At 37.3% G+C, this 22,064-nt stretch overlaps 1 protein-coding gene across 2 annotated transcripts in view; it reads left to right on the forward strand.

The window, feature by feature from the left end:
• Positions 1–3,158: 3,158 nt before the first annotated feature.
• Positions 3,159–22,064, forward strand: part of LOC141898142 (vesicle-fusing ATPase-like) — a 52,517-nt gene continuing 33,611 nt past the window's right edge. Inside the window, exons 1-3 of one of the 2 annotated variants that reach the window (XM_074783982.1) lie at positions 3,167–3,174; positions 14,192–14,242; positions 15,860–15,951. In XM_074783982.1, the coding sequence (XP_074640083.1) occupies positions 15,863–15,951 (89 nt within the window). In that variant the 5' untranslated portion in view covers positions 3,167–3,174; positions 14,192–14,242; positions 15,860–15,862. Of the gene's footprint in view, positions 3,175–14,191; positions 14,243–15,859; positions 15,952–22,064 lie in introns of both variants that reach the window. The other variant, XM_074783981.1, reaches the window with a different exon arrangement.

The raw sequence follows: 22,064 nt of genomic DNA on the forward strand, positions 1-22,064 counted from the left end.
CTCGTGACTTATATATTATTATAAGAAATGTCTATTTTGGAACAATGGTGTAGAAAGACTCGGAAGAAAATGCCAGACAGTAATGGTATATGGTGAGAGGACAACGCCAATATTACCGAAGTGAATTACACTTAGAATATCCGTTGATTTAAAATGATGTCTTGAAGAGCGAGTTTAGGTTTCCTGTACACCACAGGTGTGGCGAAGAAGCCGCCTTACTTGTTGGCAGACCTTATCTTGGTACTGTTTGGATGGTTACACGTAAAGAAGACTCCCAGTGGCAGATAATCTTTTGCAAATCAGTGCTCTTAGATAATTTTTTCTGATTCTTCACACATTGGAAAAGGAAAATTAACATACATATTTCTGGTTTTTATAGTTCAGAATATAAAGTAAATGCTACATCACACGTTGGTGTTCTACAAATTCTAGCGCGTTCATCCTTGTCCAAAAAACTTTCGGCGGTATTCTAACCCGGTTAACAAATCGTAGCACAAATATATTTGGCTTCGGTTCACGTTCGGATGTACGACGCTTGCAAGGGCTTGTGGTATGGTAATATATATTTTGTTCTCCGCTGCGAAATATTGAGTTTTTAATCGCAACAATTTGGCTGTGGTAATAACTATATTTTTTTTAAAGTCAAAAATATCGTCTTTTTTCATTTCTAGTAATTCAAATCGGAAGCTAGGAGAGAAATATCGCCCTTGCCAAGGTCGAGGTGATCGGGAAGCGCAAAAAGCAGTCAGGTTCGGCGCTTCTTGTAAATTGGCGGCTGATAAATCTATCATCAAACCAATTTTTTTCGAGGTTCAGAGCCATTTCGACCCAAATAATCCTACCGGGGGTGGGGAATGTTGATGGGCACTATACGTGTTCATAAAGACCAGTCAGGGAAGAATATTGCATTGTTCGCGGGACTTATGGTTGAAGTAAACATTGGTCCCAGAAATGTTTTGAAGACTACATAGATTATTGGAGGGGCTCATATCCCCCTCAAGCGGCAACTTTGATTATGCATGTTTTTGTGCTTAAGACTGGCGCTTTGGCAACGTCGCGATTTTGTCTCCGTTGTACACTAGTATTGACTGAAAGAAATCATCATCTCAATGGGTGTTCTTTTTAGATTACGGTGTGTATAAGTAAACATACTGTAGGACATGGTAGCACGAGTTAACGACTTAAAAGACTTTAAAGACACTCAAATTGCCCAGGTCGGGCGCAGAATTTCATTAGTATTTAAGAATTTAATCTTACTTCGGATCACGAAGTGTTGAAGTGACTTGGCTCCCTTTTTATCCAAAAATGATCGTCCACCGGGTATTCAATATAACTGCACATTCCGACACCGTCTCTTCAAATCAAATCTCCTCAAAATTCAGGACATCATCTTAAAACTCAAATCTCCTCTTTCTATACATCACATCAAACCGTTAATCAAATCTCTAGTTTCTTCACGTGAAAACCTGTCATCACAATTCAACTCGTGTCGATTTGCAACTTGATCGCTCGTACAAAACATCTAGGCCTAACTGAAAATATTCAATCTTTCCCTAGACTTTGCCACCTCCAGTCTCACAAAACAAAAACACAAAATAAGTCATTTCCTTCTATACAGATCATAGAACTCAGAATTCTATGCACAGATATAACTTTTGCAACAATCCAACGAGTTAAAAGTGAACCTCACTTTTCGTCGTCGGTTGTCCCCGTACACCTACATTCGTACCGTATAATGGGTCCTGTGTCTCCCTCTTCGTTATGTGTAACCCATCTTCCAGCATTTCTTCAAAAGTTATCATAGAATTGTTATGTTGTATGAACTTACACCTTAAACTCGTTTTTTTGTGAGAGGTCCCTCTCGAGTTTTTAATGGATTGACAAAAAATCGGTGTCGGTACACCATTAAAAATATCGAACAAAATCTACAACAGAGTCAATCCTACGGAAGCCCCTAGTACGGAAGCCCCTAGGTGACATATGAGATAATTTTTTTCATAATTTCGACTTATTAAGTCGAATTTCGACATAATAAGTCGAATTTCGACTTAATAAGTCGAATTTCGACATAATAAGTCGAATTTCGACATAATAAGTCGAATTTCGTGTTAATTAAGTCGAATTTCGACTTAATAAGTCGAAATTCGACATAATAAGTCGAATTTCGTGTTAATTAAGTTGAATTTCGACTTAATAAGTCGAAATTCGACATGAAAATAAAACTCGAAATTCGACTTAATTAACACGAAATTCGACTTATTATGTCGAAATTCGACTTAATAAGTCGAATTTCGACTTAATAAATCGAATTTCGACTTAATAAGTTGAATTTCGACATAATAAGTCGAATTTCGTGTTAATTAAGTCGAATTTCGACTTAATAAGTCGAAATTCGACATAACAAGTCGAATTTCGTGTTAATTAAGTTGAATTTCGACTTAATAAGTCGAAATTCGACATGAAAATAAAACTCGAAATTCGACTTAATTAACACGAAATTCGACTTATTATGTCGAAATTCGACTTAATAAGTCGAATTTAGACTTAATAAATTGAATTTCGACTTAATAAGTTGAATTTCGACATAATAAGTCGAATTTCGTGTTAATTAAGTCGAAATTATTTTCGAAATTCGACTTATTATGTCGAAATTCGACTTAATAAGTCGAAATTGTGAAAAAAATTTCTCGTATGTCACCTAGGGGCTTCCGTACCCTAGTGACACACAAGATTTAATTTTTTTCACAATTTCGAATGTCGAATTTCGACTTATTAACTGCGAAATTCGAATTATCAAGTAAAAAATTCGACGTATTCTGAACGTTCGAATTTCGACTTATAATGCCGAAATTCGACCGATTAAGTGGAATTTCGAGTTTTCTTTTCATGTTGAATTTCGACTTATTATGACGAATTCTGTGTAATTTTCATGTAGGCCTAGGCCTAAACTTATTATCTCGAAATTCGACATAAAAATAAGTCGAAATTGTGAAAAAATATCTCGTATGTGACCTAGGGGCTTTCGTATGCGTACAATCCCTATTTTAAGATCAAAATGTAAATCCTAGCTATTATTTAAGTGGCATTACGCAGGGAATCCTATCATTTCCATTTATAGTACTAACTTCCACGTCACTGTTCGCGGTGCAACCCGGCAAAATGGCGTCGAAGAAGGTAAGAGGTGACAGCTAGTTTGTCTACGCTATTTTTCCTTTACCGGGGAATATCTTCCGAATTTTATATTTAGTTCTAATAAATATCATCGGTTTCCTTGGATATATATAAATTTCATAGGACAATTTTCATATGAATACCGATAATACACCAAATACGGTACAAGTTCTTTTGAGTGATAGTCTGTGTTTCACACTCTCAGTTTTTTAAGCTGTAATTTGTATGTTATGAGCTGTTGTGTTATCAAAAAGCCAAAAGGCAGTGGATATTTTTCCGGCTCAGCATTATCCCAGTTAACATAATCATGCCGATGACTCGATCTGAATTAGTATTCATAGTAAACTATCGCTGATAGAAGAAAACACAAACAAATTTCTGCCAGTTCATGATTTATTTCTGAATGCAAATTCCTTACTGAACAAATTGATGCATAATATTTACAGATCAACCGATTATTAACGAAATTACGGACCAAAACGTCGCACGAAGAGCATGTGTGACAGACAGTAGTACATAGGCCTAGCCGTTTTTCCCCAAATATGACTAGTCTGTCCGGCTTTAGTTAGTTACCTAATCGTTGGTGGTAAGCTTTTTATAATCGGATGGGCTTATACCAACGTTAGGGATGACAAGGACCAAAACGCGGTTGAAAAAAGTAACACTTCAAAAATATACTTTCTATTCACTTCAGTCCACAATTAATGGCTTAATTCACAAACTAACACAGGTACCTTTCGAAATAATCCAATTTTATGTATGTTTCGAGTGATTAATCAACATTATTTTGAGAAATTAATTAATTTCTCCACAAATTTCGCCATTGGCCGCCATTTCTCTGTATTGCACATGTGGCATGATAAGACAAGGGGACCTACAAGGATTTAGGCCTATATAAAACTTCCAAGACGAAACGACAATTTTTATTTTTGATGGTTTTCCAACTTTTATTTCAAATCTTCGTGTTTTCCATAACAAATAATGAAATAGTAAATTTCTGGTAAAAGAAAAATGGGAATAAGTGTTGATTTCTTAATTTTTTAATTTCGTCGTTTCGCTTCGTTAGTTTGTGCTGTTGTCCTGGCCTCAGTCCACAGGTGCCAGCACCTCCAGTAATTTTCAAAATGGCAGCTGTTGACTGGACGGAAATTTACTCTCACTTTACGGCCGATTTGCACATGGATTAAGATCGTCAGGTGAGGTGTTATAGGTATCAGACAAACAACGAATCTGTTGTGCGTCGATTACAACAAAAATTAGACAGATATCTTAAGAGACAATGAAATGCCAGGCAAATTACTCGTCAGTCAAATTGGCTGACGAAGATTTCATACAAAAATGACCTTCCCATTCCTGACTGTGGTTTGTGAAAATATCCGATCGTGAAACTAAACCACAGACAGGTTACTGACTAGTCCGGCTTATGCCCTCCGTGTGACGGTATGAATTTGATCTGTAATTTCGTTGATAATCGATTGATCATCGATTGATCTACCTTTACTATCCGTGAATTTGTTCAGTGAGGAATTTGCATTCAGAAATAAACAATGACTTCTACCAAAGATGTTTTATTTTTTATTTAATTTATGAGCGATAGTTTACTCGGCATAGGGCTCGCGTAATGTTCACCCAGCCCTGGCAGTGGTTGTCTCCACAGTGGTCTTCCTCACTCTACGATCCTAGCGTAACCAACCACCCAGACGCGTTCACTCAAATCCGCTAGTCTTTTGCCGACCGGTGTTCGGTCGGCATTTTTGTCAGAGTTTAAACTGCGATATCTCGGCAAATACCTAAACAACCGATTTTGATGCATAAACTCACTACACTAACTTATGACGTTTGTTCATTATATCATTTTGACAATAAATCTTAACGAACTACAGTGTAACAATGCCTAGTTTCAAAGTGAAAAATGGTGTCATTTTTGCTATTTCTGTATTTATAACCCATCATACTCAATCTGTGATGAAGGAACCTCCGAATGAATTACTAACAAGAAAACTGAATATGTGAGGTTTGTAATGATAGTTCATTTTCGCAATCGGTTTAGTGAAACTAGATTTCTGGTGGTTTAAAGTCACAGTGATTTAAAAGTAGGCCTATTTCGAAAATGTTTTTCGTGTCAGTGACGCCAGTCGCAATGAGTCGCACATGTTCTACTTTCTGCGACGAGACGCGACCGTCGCAACCGACCTACGCACTCTTGCGACTGGGAGCAACTAGTAGCACACAGTCGCTGGAAATCGCGTCGCAACCGACTTGCGCCCCCACTTATGACGCAACGCGACGATCGCGTCGCGTCGCAAGGTCGACCTACGCTTGGCTTAAGGTTCTTGGTGGAGGTAATGTTGAAAAAACTGCTCCCCGGATGTTCATAGACACTGCTATGATGTCATCACCTAATTAGGCCTTTAACAAATCAATGTAGATGGCGCCACGTTACTTTTTTCAGTATTACGGCAGCTTATGCTAGGTAAACTATCGCTGATACAGCGGCGTAGCTACCCGGTGCAGTTGGTCCGACATATGACGACCAATAATTACCAAGGTGCTTCTTCTGATTCGTTCAAATTTGCATAGAAAAATTTGGAGGGGGGTTAGGTTAGGATTCGATTTTTCTCGAAGTCACGGTCCCGTGAACTGTGTCGGGGCAAGAAATTATTTTCGCGTTGCCCTGATCGCGGCATTTCATCATTTATCACATCTGGCAATCGAATGCGCGCGAGCAAGGTGAAGGTTGTTGATTTCTAGGGATTCGAACCTAACTGATCTCACTATATGTATCTATGATTTGGATATTGTCGGAGCCATCCTTTTCATTGACTCCAGACATGAACAACAAATGCGCGTGGCAGCAGTGTAGTCTTATTTTGTCATTAGTCAATGCGGGAAAAAGGGCCTCAGATGCCCCAAGAACCCCTTGAAATTTCAAAATTTTCTCGGGGTAGGCCCCCAAACCCCCCGTTAAGGGCTTTGCACCTTCGGTGCTCGCGACTGCTGGCTACGACAGCAGCTGGTCTAGCATGTCGGACCAATAATTATTTGGTTGCTACTCCCCTGTGATAGATGAAAACAAACAAATTTATGCCAATTCATAATTCATTTCTGAATCAAAATTCCTTACTGAACAAATAGATGCATAATATTCACAGATTAATTAATTATTAACAAAATTACGGACCAAAACGTTGCACGGAGGGGAGGTGTGACTGAGTGCCCTAGCCGTTGTTCCCAAACAACGTCTAATGTCTAATCATTTTCGTCTGACTTCGACCTTTTTGGGATAGGCCTATTTCGCTTAATTTTTTTAACACATAGCCTACCTCAATTTGGTGAAACTGTGCAGTCCAGATAAATCACTGTATTGAAGGATTGCCATTTCTTAAAAATAGTGTAAAATAGATATAAAAACGATGATTTATCTGGACTTCACTGTTTCACTGGTCCTGTGCACAGCAGGCACTCGTCGACGGGCATGTTGGGATATTAGTTCCTGGGGTTATTGATAATGTGTGTGTGTTTTGATTTCATATTCTGTAAATTTTCGGTTTTCGATGTGAAATTGAAACTTATATATAACACCGATATAGGCCTATGACATTGATTAGCCTCTGTGGGACTAGTTTGTGCCAGTTGCAAAGCGGGTTGGTCGAAGTGTCGCGATCTGCAATTCAGCTTGTCACGTGGTAGGCCTAACTAAAAATGGCACCAAACCACACAAAGATTGAAGGGGAAAGTGGGTTTCTAACACTCAGAATGAACATAAGAACCCGTTTAGTGCTTTCTTCGGCAATTTCTACCCCCAACTACCGGTTCCATTCCATAATTGATTGGCTGTTTAGTAATCTAAAGCTAAAATACTGGACCCAGTTCCACAGTTGTGAGTTAGAGTTAACTCTGAGTTAAAGTTAGTTCATTTTCAATGTTTTAACCCAGGGTCAAATCTTAACTCAGAACTGTAGAACTGGACCCTGGTAAGTATGGTCGAAGCAACATGAATACAAAAGGACGAGTTTAACTTCTCGAAATTTTATGAAGCCTTCAAAAGAATAATTTAAAAACGCATTACCATTGCGGGTTCGAATTCCTGTATTCCCGGAAAAAATTGCTTTGCTTCAGTCGCATGAGCGCATAGGAAAGTACGACTAATCGTCGCTGGAAATCGCAACCTGTTGCTAGCTGTCTTACGGTAGCGGTTGGTTGGTCGTTGCGACCCATGAACAACTGGCCCAAGGTAGTTGACACACTGTGAACGTATAGAGGAGTTCGTAGCAGGCATTGAAATTCTTGAATAGCCTTGAATTATCAAAAGGAAATTAAAGGCTTTGACGGACCATGAATTCAGCACTTTGGTCTTGAAAATTGATTTTGGGGCCTTGAATTTTAAAATGTTGTAAATAGCCTATGTAGATTGATGATTGGTTTTTTTGTAATGATGGAAATTTTGTTTATTGTGACGATGTTTAATGCGCGGCTTCAGTCTTGATATTCGATGAGAAGTTTGTCATAGGAATCATTGTCGTGTAACAGAATTGGGATTACCTACATTGACATCACAATCGATAGTAAAATTGTTGGCAGGGTCCAATCTAAGGAGCGAAAGCCACTTGCCCGGGGGTAAGCATATCTGAAATTTCGCTTGCCCCCTCCAAAAGCTACTTGCCCTACACAGGCAGTCCGATTGGTGGCACTATCATCCATTGTATCGAGTGGGAAAAAAGCTTTGTGACATAAAATTTCACTAGCCAGGGGGACAAGTGATAATGATAACCTACCGGTACTTGCCCTGATGAGAATTTACTTGTCCCGGGCAATCGGACAAGTGCTTAGATCGGACCCTGTGTAGGTCATGAAATTTTCTGTTATTTTCAAGGTTATTGGAGGCTTCTGCATACCTTCACCGTGGAGTATTGATTGGTGAAATTACGCAGCATTTCCCCTTATATTGGGATCTATGTATATTAAATGGCCACATTCAATTGCGAAGTTGTAGCTTATGGCATTTTGTACTAGGCTATTGGAGGCAAGTTTAAAGTCCATTGGTTTCAGTATATGGTCACCAGGGGGTGTTGATTGAAATTATCCGATTGTCCAGCAGTTCAGACCGCTTTTCAAGTGGGCATGGTGTCCCTGGAGCCCTAGTGACTAGGTCTACTAGTGATTCTGGATCCACTCCTTTACAGCTAAAACGAAACTGGATGAGCTTGCTCACAGTCTGATTCTAGCTTTGTTGTATGCATTAAATTTTGAATACAAGAAAGGGTAGGCCTATAGTTTGTCTGGTAAGGTTATTGTGCTACGTACAAACCTCTTAGTCTAAAGAAAGTAAGAGAATTCATTTTCGTTGATGTTGGTACACATAGACCCAAGAGAGTTTTTAAATAGGCTTGAGTATACATATTTGTCAAATCTTAATTTGAATGTATGAGGTTATATGCTGGAATTTTTAGGCTACGACAGGTAGTCATTTATTGAACAGAAGTGCTACGGATCCACTATCGGCTTCAATTTTACACCATCGTAAAATGCTGAGCAGTGTGTATCAGGTAAAGAGAACAGTGAATTGCATAAATTTAAACTTGAAATTTTTGTGCAAATGCTAAACTCTATGGAATTTATTTGCTATTTAAAAATAAGAAAAAAAAAAAAATTCTATGTTGATGGAATATATCTGGATGAAAATTTTATTCACTGTTCATATGTATTTCGATGTATTGTTTCGGTGGAAATCCACTGAAGTATGCATAAGTCAGACTTATATACTCACTGTAAGTCTAATAGAATTCCCATGGAACAAGAGTTCTAAAATAAATTAGCTAAATCCATTTGGCTTAGAAGCATGAATATTTGTGAGGCATAAAGTTCATTGGTTGGTGGAGCCGTTCCAAGGATTTGATATATAATATTACAAAGTGAAATTTGACTGATTTAATGTAAAATCGGTCTCTCTTATGCATACCCTCAGGGATTAATTGTATTAACAGTGCTTAACTCACAGTGGGAGTTCTATTGCTAGCGGAAGTTCTTGACATAGTAGATGTCATCACAATGTTGTATTTACCAAATGCAGCAGAACCGTACAGTATTATGAACTGATATCACACTAAACAGCAGTCAAGAGATAAAAGCGATGCTTGACCTTGTTTCCTGACATCTTCAGCAGGGCATCACAGGGAAAGCCCTTCAGAAGGGCATCACTTGGAAATCCCTCTAGAAGGGCTTTCCCAGTGACATCATTATCAAGAACTGTTCTACCATGTACTTGTGACTCATAGGGAAAACCCATTATCATGTAGCCTATATGATCAAAGTTGAACATGCTTACTACACAGTGTATGATGATTTCATCTTTATCGGCTGTTTATCTAAGAACAAATCCTTTTTTGTGCTCAAAACTTAAATGTCCTCAATTGATCCTACTGGACCCATGGTTCTTTATTGTAAATTTAGATCTTGTCATCTGTACAGTCGCATTATCAACTTTTTCTCTGACGACATACGTCGTCGTCGTCGTTAAGTATTATTGATGATGAATGTCAAGGTCGTAGAGCCACTGGTATGAAAAGCAGCAGGCAACAACTTAGAGTTTATGCTAAGGAATTAAATAAATAATTCTCCAGTCTCATGTAGGCCGATTTGGTGCTGGAATCTCTAAATCAAAGTAAAAAATCCCCCTCCCTCAGCCCTTGAATAATTCCTAGAAATGGTCTTTCTTTCGAAAAATAATTATTGCCCACCCTCATCTCCTTGAAAATATAGGATGGCAATGGTTTTTTGGTTTACCTTTGTACTTCACCTTTGTCTATAAAAAAGTTGAAAGAAATAAGATTCCCCCACCCATCATATTGTGAAAAATAATCGGATGAGAAACTAGGGTTCATATTTAGGTGGCTTAACAGCAGTCAGATCATAAAATAATGAAATATGTGTCGGATGAAAAATTTATTACTGGACAAAATGTTTCGTCATAAGTTTCCAAATAATCCTTTTTGCCCAGTTAGTAGTGACATGGTTAGAATTGTCGAATGCTGTATAAAGTAGTGATATCAATGAAAATGCACAGGATGCACTGCTGCGTGAACTGTAACTGAACTATCACACGTAACACATTGTGGAATATCCTACACAGAATATCCTACATGCTTCTTTTGGTTTACCTTTGTCAGCAGTATGAGGTTGGCATTGAGCCAATTCATGTAAAATCCTGGTACGTTTTTTAATATGAGCATATTTTTCATTGGTTCTCGGGTTAAACGATGTATAATCGATGCGATTGAAGACATGACGAACCTCCGTCGATGACATGGTTAACTTTGTTTAAATTTGACGAAAAACTGTTTTTGGCGGGAAAATTTTTAGCTCTTGCGTATAAAATTGCAATGACCTCGATTGGGGGGCGTCGTCTCTACGAGCAAATGTGATTGGCTGTTTTTGGGACATACGGGGAATTCCGGCGCTACTAAAATAATTATGGGAAAGCCATTAATGGCGAACGTTTCATTGGACGAGGTGCCGTGCGAATTTTTAATGCTCATTGCTGGTGAGAATATAATTATTTTACATATCGCCATAGGTATTGTTTCATTTTAATACCTGGTGATTGCGTTGATTGAGATTGAAGTGAAGCGAAAGTTCACCAAAAAAGGCCTCCACGAGTGTGTGAGCGCTAACATTAGACTGTTGCACACACAAACACACGCTCATACAGACTACTATATGGTGATGCTGTAACGCTGCTTGGCGCGTGCACGTTTGGTATGATAACAGACTGAATAATCGTCGTAGCAGATGAGCGCTGTTTTCTGTTTGATAGAATATGTAATAAATTGTAATTTCTTGTGACCTGAAAATACTAAGCAGCAAACTATAGGTATAGGTCGAGGTCTGAATATTGTAGTGGTAAAGTCCAGGATTTCAAACGATCTAATACTTCGCCCCGGTTTTAGCTTCCGCGGCCATACATTGGAAGAGGTTTCGTTTCCAAGACTCAATATTCAGCCACCCTCTGATATGTGACATCATATGAATTTTATTTGAATATTTTTTCATATTGTGAAAAATATTTTTTGGAAAATATAGAATAGTATCCAATGCCGCGCCTACCTGTACCCTACGAGATTTTGGACGTAGACCATAAACAAATGTTTATCTTAGGTCTTATTTGACTACAAAATAATTCTTTAAGAAAGATAAAATACAATATAAACTTCTAGAACTTTGAAGTCACGAATTAAAAAGATTTTTCAAGCAATGTCCCTTACTCCAAACAACCTCAAGCTTTCAAGGTAAACCACACTTTGCCCATGGGCAATTTATTTTAAGTCAAATGACATGATTGTCAATGAACACCGAAACAGTAGAAAAATAAAACAATATATACATATATACAATACCAGAATTACAAAAATGTTTACAAGAAAAAGTGCATGAGACAAGTACCGTACTGTACAAACATAACTTCAAGCCTCAAATTAAATATAGGCCTAATATTCAAATCCCGATTGGATCTACTTCCCAAAATTTACCAATTCCGATTGACAACCTATATCATTAAAAATTCTATTTATATCATTTACACCAACATTTACCAAATTAAATTTCTTCCTGAGATTGTTGAATTTGCTACACGTTAAGATGAAGTGCATCTCATCTTCGACACTGTAACACGTATCACAATGCCTGTTTTCTCTACTCAATCCCTGGTATCTGCCTCTTACTATCTTCAGCCGGTGAGATGAGGTACAGAGTGTGGCAATTTCACTTCTAATATTAAAATTCTTTACAATCAATGAATAGTTTTCTAGCTGGTAAGACTGTTTAATCGTATTGTAAAAAGATAATTTGCTCTAACTTATAGCTTGTTCACTCCGAAAGTAAATGAAATTGTCTTGTAATTTTGATTTGATGCTACTAAAAATATATTCAGGATTGCTACAGGCACCTAGATTTTCCAGCAGGTTATTAAAATTCATATGAGTGAGTAAAGTCTTAATGCCTGTTATAAGATAACAGTTATTATTGCTGTCATCCCTATACATATCAAGGAGACTCTGATAAACTAAACTATTAGGATTACCCGTCATTATAGACAATCAGAATTTAATTGCTGACAAAAGTACATCATTGAGGACTGGGAAAACCCCTAGATCACCAAAAACAGGTATTAGAAGGGATTTATTGTGTAACCCAAGGATTAATCAATTAATTAATTACTTGGAGTACGGACCCGCCTCCCGGAATTCTGCCAAAATTATCAAATTAAGGAAATGCTATAAGTCCTTCGTGTTTTCATCACATTTTCAGTAAAAAAATGTTATGGACTGTCTTTATTTTCAGTCTTTCAAAACCCCTATTATGAAACTAATATTTTTAGAATTTGTGTCCCTTCGCCCTCTAATTCTTTTCTTGAAAAATTCTCTTCTCCAAGTACATAAGGCCATAGGGAGTATGTACGCCTTTAGGTCAATTAAGCACCCATTCTCAAAATAAGGAAGTGGTCAGTTAAATATAACATAAAACAGCTGAATGATAATGGAAAAGATTATAAGGCTGCCTATATGCAACATGCTGGTTATTGTATTGATATTGTCGCGTGTGTTACTGAATTAGAATGTTTCAAATGGTAAACAGAATAACTGAAGTTATTGAAATGGGTGGAAACCTTGAGGCTTATCAATAGGTTGTCTATCCGCCTCGTATAAGAGCTTTTTTCTATATTCTTGCCAGTTTTAAATAGAAAATTGAATCGATCGTCATTCTCTCATTAAATACCAAGGTGCACCGTGCAAGCCATATATAAATATATGCTAAATGCAAGGAAAATTTCAATCACTGTTCATTTTATAACAAGATGTGCATAGGTTGTAACATGTATATGGTGAGTTACTGTACATGGATATATTTCAGGGTACGAATTTAGTGACGCATGCGCTACTGCTGGACAAATTAATTATGATTCGTGGACATTTCCAGTAATTATCTATTCTAGTATTGTTTCGTAGTTATTTTTTCGAAGTTCGAATCAATTTATTGAGATTCTAAACAGTACGATGATAGAAATTATATTGTCACTGATGCAGAGCACCATCCAAACTCGATCAGCCTGGGAATCGATAACAAGCAGATTAGTGCTGAATTTGTACTTAGATTTTTTAACATGCCTGTAGTCATTATCAAATGCAACTCACTGGATGTTGAATCGATCTGTGTTAGCTTTTTTTGTTGTTCATTCTATTTTCATCTCACTTTTGAAAAATTGTCTTATGTATTATACTGGGTAAACTGTTTTCGGCTGTGCTTTTTTTACCGTGATAACCCTCAAGCACTAGTCACATGAAAGTTATAGTCACTAATAATTCATTCCCTGAGACGATGTTGTTTGTTAGTTATAAAGCTACCTCTGATTGATAAAGGCATCTGATTTTAATTCGGGATAATACATTGTGGATATCATTATCAGAGCTGCCAACCGTTCTGATTTTCCGTTCTGTTCGATAGAATTGCGTGAAAATACGGCGTTTTTAGAAAATTGCTACAGATTTCTATATTCATCTGAGAATACTGTAAAATTTAGATAAGGATTAACTAATTAACTAAATCAGTTTTTATTGCAAATCACATAGTTGTGAAACATAAATTGCCCTTATACAGATTTTTAAGACGTTAATACTAATTTTTAAAAACATCTGGTTAGAAAATTTGTGAAAATACTGATTAACTTGGACATGTAAAAGGAAATGATAAAATCAAGGTTGGCAGCTCGTGTCTATTGCTGACTTTCCTTTGTGCTAAAAGGTAATATTTAATCATTTAATTTTCTAACTTTATCGTTATTGAAATTAGATTGAATTTAATGACAATTTGTGCTAAGAAATTATTGATACATACAATTCAATGTTGATTCTTATTATATGCCTATGTGGTTTAAGTCTATACATGTAATATTTAAGCTTATTTCAATGCAAAACTCTTTGATGATTGATATTTCGAGGCCTTATGTTTAAGTAAAATTATTTCTCAGAATGAACAGGAGAAACGAAGACGAACAATTTGTGATGATGGAAAGTTTTTGGTAAGGGCAAAAGCAGTCATCGAATTTCAAGCTTTTGCAAAATGTATATTCTGTCATATTGCTATGCATGTTTCAGGAGAATACTGTTTTATTTTCACATAATGATATGACTTCATGTCACTGTATGAAGGGATCCCAACATTTCTGATTTCATCAGATTGTCGGGCAGATTAATTTGTCATAGATGATGTCAAACATGTTTATTGGTTAGTTGGTGACGACTTGCTAGATAGATGTGATCATCTGGCTAAACTGGATTAGTCAAACTGGGATAGCTATTTAGATTTATCTACGGGAGAAGATAAATGATGGTACACCATATTATGATCATTTGGCAAATAGATAGTAGTCGGTGTTTCCTCGGCCCAATGATCTGCTAAAAAAAACCGCGATTGTATCCTTTGGTTTACCATATGTTGTGGCATTGGGTGATTGAATTTTATTCAATCATCACATGAAGAGCATTTTATCACATAGTAACCATTTTGTTGTCTGTCACTGAAAGTTGAGGAGAGGGTGTTAAAGTTCGAAGAAAACACGCACCAAATAGAAGGTCTTATATTTCTCACTACCTATACAATTTCTATGAGATTTTCTATATTTAGCCACTATTTGTAATTGAACACAACAATTCTTTATTAGATGTTATGATTTGTTAATTGGAAAAATCAATATACGTAATTCCTCAAACATTTTGGATGTTGTTAACCCATTAGCACTAAGGAATTTGACTATTACTACTCAGAAAATTCAAGGGAAAATCCACATTTTATCATGATACAGAAATACCTCATTCCCAGTTTGTTTTCATGTATTACAAGTTCGTGTTATTTTGTAGTAAATAATCAAGCCTTTCATATGATATAAAATTGGATGAGATGGGCAACCAAAATCGTGTCATTTTGGCCCCTCAAAATTCATCCATCACTTGGATTTGGAGTGAGCGCTCAGATCTGTCATTGAGTGCTGATGGGTTGTGCCTCATAATGATCAGTTTCACAAGCCTATTCATTTTCTTATATGAATAAGAAAGTGTGCAAATGAGGTTATTTTTGATTTGTAAATGTTTTGGACTCACGTGTGTTACCTTTGTATCAATTTATTTGAAATATCTTATTTCTTCTTGTAATAGGCCTTCATGTGGTAGCTCAATGTGGTAGCTCAACGTGGTAGCTCTCATTGATTGATTCAAAGAAAAATCAAAGATTAACTTATTACTTGTTGTAGGCTCAACACAGAAGAAAAATTGATTTTCAATTCTTCATTTTCGACATTTTTCACACTATCTGTGATGTATTTTAAGATCAATTCACCACAAAAGAAGTCGAAAATGTCAAATAGTCAGCTATTCAGCTGTTTGAGTTATATACTTGCATAATGTAATATACATATCAAGCAATGTAAAATTTGTTCATTTTTGTCAGGAGAAACGGGAGAATGTTTCTTCAGCACTCACTACAGCTTTCTATGAAATTTCACGTGAATGGCATCATGTTGGTTAATTGACTGTTCACTTGAAAATTTACTTCGATGGGATTAGCAACTTCAGTGTCGAAAGAATTTCCATGTACTCAGGGCCGTTCGAGTTCTGCATTTATAGTTGAGACTGTTTTTCAGTTGATGAAAGCGACAAAATGTCCGAGCGATGAACTTTCATTGACGAACTGTATCGTATCAAATGCCGCAGATTTTGATGCCAGCAAAGTCAGGTAAGTTTTTTTTTGTTTTGTTCAGTTGTATCATTCTTTCTCTATCACCCCAGACTATCTTAAGATTTTTGTTAGTAAAGTGTTTGGTTTGCTCGAGTGTGATGTTTCTTTGACTGTATGGTAATAGTTGCCTCAATGTACGTAACTTCCAGTATAGCACTTAACCAAAGGAAATGATTTTGTAAAGTTGACCTATGCCTTTAGGTATTGATTCACATCTGAATCTTGTGGCGATTTAAGGGTGTTATAATTTTTAAGGTGTTTTAAGGCGTCTTTTCAAGGAATGAGAGTTTGCTAGTGTAAATGATTGCTGCGTACTAAATTGTACTTGTTAAAGATTACTGTACAGAAATAGCGGGCCCATTAAGCGCAGAAAATGACTCCACACTGCATCGAAAACCCTATCCCCGACACTGAGCTGGCTGCTTATTTTCTGTAGTGTGAACGCAGGTTCGGCATCAGCAAGCCGAATATTGTAGGCCTAGTATGCTACACTCGACCAGGGGGATGAGTTTCGTTTATTCACGCGCATCGAAGTTTTTTAATCATTTTTACTCCCATTTTTAGCCCACTTGGGACTTTGGTCCCAGCTGGCTATTGCGTTCACTTTTCATCCGTCGTCCGTCTGTCCGTAGACGGAATCCAGTTATTTTGGGAAGTTTTCAAGACGCTTCAATGTAATGTCTTGATATTTGGGTTACACATGTATCTACCCTAGACACACCTTCAGCCCAAAAACTGGCCCTGTCAGAATCAAGATGGCCGACTGGCAGCCATTGTTGTTGGCCAAAATCCGCACTTTTTATACGTTTTTGAACTTTTTGAGGGAAATTTTGAAGACGCTTTAAGCAATTACCTTGATCTTTCGTATATATTTGAATCCCCCAGGGCCCATAAGCATAATAAAAATTGGGTCGATCGGACTCAAGATGGCCGTCCTATGACCTTTTTAGTGCCCAAAAATGTCAATTTTGGCCCGAATTCTGAGTCTTGTAGCTTCCTACTGGTTTGCCATTTCTCATTGCAATTGCTGATGGGTATTCATTGGAAAGGGATGTTTTATACCTGAGATAGGTATTTTTCATCAGCCAATAATGACGCAATTGGCGGCCATCTTGGTGTTATCGGTACTCATTCGTAGGTCGAAAAAGTTTTTCGACATTATATTGATACCTAAGCATATTTTGTTACCGCAATGAATTAGAGTTGTAGCTTATAAGGTGTTCTATGATTGTGGTGAGTTTCAAGGTCATTAGTTTTTGTATATGGCCACTAGGGGGCGTTGAATAATATAATATCTTAGTATTTCTATATTATATTTGTACCAATGCATATTTTGTTACCACAATCAATTGCAACGTTGTAGCTCATGACATCGCCTATGATTGTGGTCTGTTTTAAGGACGTTAGTTATTCTATATGGTCACCAGGGGGCATTGAATAGAATAACTTAGTATTTCCTTATTATATTGGTGCGTAGGCATATTTTGTTAACGTGATCAATTGCAAAGTTGTAGTTGATGACATGTTCTATGATTGTGGTGAGTTTCAAGGTCATTGGGTTTTGAATATGGTCACCAAGGGGCGTTGAATTGTAGAATAACCTAGTATTTCCATATTAAATTGGTAATGAGGCATATTTTGTTATCACAATCAATTACAAAATCGTAGCATATGACATGTTCTATGATTGTGGTGAGTTTCAAGGTCATTAATTTTTGTATATGGTCACCAGGGGGCGTTGAATATTGAAATTGTTAGATTGTTGAGCATTTGAAACCACTTCCCAAGTGGGCATGGTGTCCCTGGACCCGTAGTTAACATAAGAAGCCACTGAAAAGAATGAAGATATGTAGGCAGTATTCATATTATTTGACGCTTACTTTCAAGAACATATGCGAGACAAATGTATTTCACTCACATTAGCTACATGTACAGTTGAAAAACCAAATTGGCAATTCAAACTGCCAATCGGAAGGCAAGAGAGTCTACATTAAGAATGGATTTGAAATATACATAAGAAAACAATGATAGCATGGAAACATCATCTTGAAATCACCCACAATAACGGCATAATTAAAGCGAGCTAATTAGTGCCCATTTGCGTGTGAATGCAACTCACTCTGTAAGCACAGTATTCTGACATATTTGGCACCACACAAGTGCCGTACCAAATCTTGGACAAATGCGGCTTATGTCCTGTATTTCAGGGGCTGATCTAGTGCGTGTTGTGACCATGTCGACCAATAAAAAAGGCATATATTTTTTATTTAGGGCGGAAAGGTGTATCTTCAAAATTGCGGCCCGAAATGCGAGAGCCGTATGCGTGACTGAGGGGGGTCTGGGGATCCTCCCCCCGAAATTTGTGAAATTTTACTATTATTTTAGAGCTTTCCGATTATCTCTGAGAGGCATTTAGTCAAGAAACATACGTCACACATTTAGGAAAAATATCATATTTTATTCATTTGTCTAAAGTTAAAACATGCGCATGCAACACATAATTTATTTACAATCATCTCAATAAAATCCACTGTACTAACTAACATATTTCTATGTTTTCAATCATCATAATCCAGGAGATTGGAACATTTAATGCCCTTTCGTACTTTTGGATAGGAAAATATATGCCCTTTTTTCATTTTTTCTGTGACACCCATGTGCCTGTTTTCTTAGGAAGTGTCCTTTTGGATAGGATAATATGCCCTTTTTTCGTGACACCCATGTGCCTTTCTTTTTAAAAGTGCCCTTTTTGGATAGGATGTTATGCCCTTTTTCTAATTTTTTCAGCGTTAGCCATGTCCCCCCTTTTTTCTTGAAAAGTGCCCTTTTGGAACCTTAATCTTCGACTACCAGAGTTCGTTTTTAGGCCAGCCGTAGGCTGAGCCTATTACTATACAAATGGAGCGAATTTAAATGACATGGTTTCCACACAAAAGGCTCTTTTGCTTGCCAAGTGAGGGCATATTCGAACAAATCACGTATTTAAGCGTAATCCATTCTCGGAATCGTAGCGAGCAGAATTTTGAAATAGGGTCTCATAAAAATGTTTTCTGCATTTTTCACGAAAGTTAAATCGGGAAAATTTCAATTTTTATCAGCCAATCAGGAAGTTGTGTCTTCCCTGTGATTGGTTTATCTGAAAATATCAGCAGCTGTTCACGTGAATTATCGCGATTTCATTACTGGCGCTTTTGCGCATGACGTCATGTATCAACACGCGACAATACTTCCGCGTTCGCTACGTTTTCGCTGATTGGCCCATTTACTGGGAAATTCCACAGAAGCCTAATGTGGTTTGTTACAAGCGCTGTGATTGGCCCCACCCGATTCTGGCATGGCTTCAGCTTAGTGGGTTCGAGTGAAGATGATAGATCCTATCAATATCTATTGAAATAAATAAGTTTCCCGGTTGGGCAGCCGCGGATATCTACAGTACCGGAAGTGTTCCGGTTCGATATTTCGAGGTTTCTTTGAATTTTGGAGTGATATTGAAATCCGGTAAATACCAGCGGTAGATTGTGAAAACCCATTGCATGATATTTGTATTACTTAATCAACGAAAAGCGTCGGGGCCGCGCCAGGAGTTTTCGTGATTCAAGTAGCGCAATAGCCTACTTCTTCGTGTTCGTCCACCTCAATTTTCACTCCGCCGATCTCTGAATCGGCTCTGTCCCCGTCGGCGCTGTGATTGCACTTTCGTACCACCAAACTTTTTTATTTCTATATCAGGGAGGTCTGGAGAATAAAAAAGTCACAATTTGGATATCACATAGGCCTGATTTCATCGAATAAGTCGACCATGGTCGTTACGTTTCCGTACTTATTACCACCTAAAACCGTCTGAACAATTTTGTCACAACCAACATTTCGTTTACAGAAATCAGGTGTTCACGTGAATCCGCGGTATCGTCTACTGTTTTACTTCCGGGTTTTATTTTAAGATTTAAAATTGTATTTCAAGATCGATTTCTATGAAATCTTTAGTTGATTTGGTGTTTGGGAGAAATTTTTATTTGCTCTACAGAAAATTCATCCTTGACAATTGCGCAAGGTTCGCGAAAAAAAGGTTTTACCAAATCGGGTGTATGACCTTGATATGCTAATTAGCCATGTGCCCGAATTGCAAATTCAATCAAATTTTATTCTGCCAAAAAATGTTAAATACAATTCGCTTTCCGAGAGTTAATGGTATGCTGCATGGAACAAAGTTGTTTTGAGATGGGTCTTGAAGCTATTGAGGTCGAGAGATAACCATCTAGATAGTTCGTGAGAGTTCCAAAGTTTTGAAGACGCTTCAAGGTAATGTCTTGATATTTGTTTTATACGTGTATCTACCCTAGACACATCTTCAGGCCAAAAACTGGCCCTGTCAGATTCAAGATGGCCGACTGGCAGCCATTGTTGTTCGCCAAAATCAGCACTTTTTACACATTTTTGAAGTTTTCGAGGGAAATTTTGAAGACACTTTTATCAATAACCTTGATCATTCGTATATATTTGTATCCCCCGAGGGCCCATCGGCATGAGAAAAATTGAGTCGATCGGACTCAAGATGGCCGTACTGTGACCTTTTTTGTTCCCAAAAATGTCAATTTTGGCCTGAATTCTGAGTACTGTAGCTTTCTAATGGTGCGCCATGTTTCATTGCAATTTGTAATGGGTATTCTTTGGAAAGGGATCTTTTATATCCGAGAGGGTATTTTTGACCAGGCAATTATGACGCACTTGGCAGCCATCTTGGGGTCATCAGTACTCATTCGTAGGTGGAAAAAAGTTTTTCCACATCATAATTGATACTTAAGCATATTTTGCTACTATAATCAATTGGAAAGTTGTAGCTCATGACATGTTCTATGATCGAGGTGAGTTTCAAGCTCATTGGTTTTTTTATGGCCACCAGGGGGCGTTGAACAATACAATAACTTAGTATTTCTATATTACATTCGTTCCTGCTGTCTGTGTTAACACATGATTTTACTATGTAAATGATATTGAGCAGGGAGTGTATATTGATAAATATAACCCACAGATTACATCATTTATAAAAAGCAAATCTGACAGGCTGGCCATTGTGCCCCTTGGGGCTCTTGTTTACATTGTGGGTGGTAACAACGGCAAATTTTGATACGAATAGAAAAAAAAGGGCACTTAAGAATTGAAACCGTGTCGGGCGACATGGTCTAAATCCGCCCCTGTATTTAGAGGTTACAAGTAAGCAAGGAGGGAATCAAAAAGTTGGATCTTCCTCATAGTATGCTTGCAATTAGTATGTAGTGAATTTAAGTTAAAATCTCAAACTCTTACTGATTACTTTGATTACACCAGTTATCGGTAAGGTTAACCCTTACAATAGCACTACCGTATGGCATACGGTACAAATTGGCAAGCTAGCATACCCGTACCGTATGTGATACAGTGTCATTTAACCCTTCTTTTAGAAGGGCATATCTATCAGTATGAGCTGGTGCTGCCATCTGCATAAAATCAAAGATGGCAACAGCCAGGAAAAAACAATTTGGCTGGATGAAACGGTTCAGCAGCTCGTATATGATGCTGACAGTGATGCTGGTGACTTGGAATTTGGTAGTGAACAAATTGAGAGTGACAACGAATATGACAGCAGCAGTTCAGATGATGAGAATTAGTCAGAAAATAGGTTTATAGTGCCGGCTATGATTTTGATGATGAAAATGAAATCAGTGACAATTTTTTTTAGACCCTGTTGATACGGTTGTCATGGCAACAGACACCAATAACAATAATGAAGAACCAGAAACTGTCCATCCTCAAGGTCACATATATCCAAATAATTTGTCTTATTTGTAAGCCCAATGGTTATCAACACCATGGTATACAATGTATCAGTGTCAAATACATAGGTAACAATTTTCTGAGGCCTGAAATTATACCCCAATGAAACCCCTTACATCCGGCCTTCCGACATATCGGCGGATAAGTTGGTAAATGAGTGGAAAAATGAATTTTTTAGTTGTTCTATTGCTTTGAAATTTTTACTACATAAAGTAAGGATATATGGCATACTATTTCAGTTGGAATTGAATAGATCAGTGCATTTTGCTGGGAGACAGAGCAGTTTATCTGAAACTTTT

Source organism: Tubulanus polymorphus, chromosome 1 (genome assembly GCF_964204645.1).
Source record: "Tubulanus polymorphus chromosome 1, tnTubPoly1.2, whole genome shotgun sequence".
Taxonomy (NCBI): domain Eukaryota; kingdom Metazoa; phylum Nemertea; class Palaeonemertea; order Tubulaniformes; family Tubulanidae; genus Tubulanus; species Tubulanus polymorphus.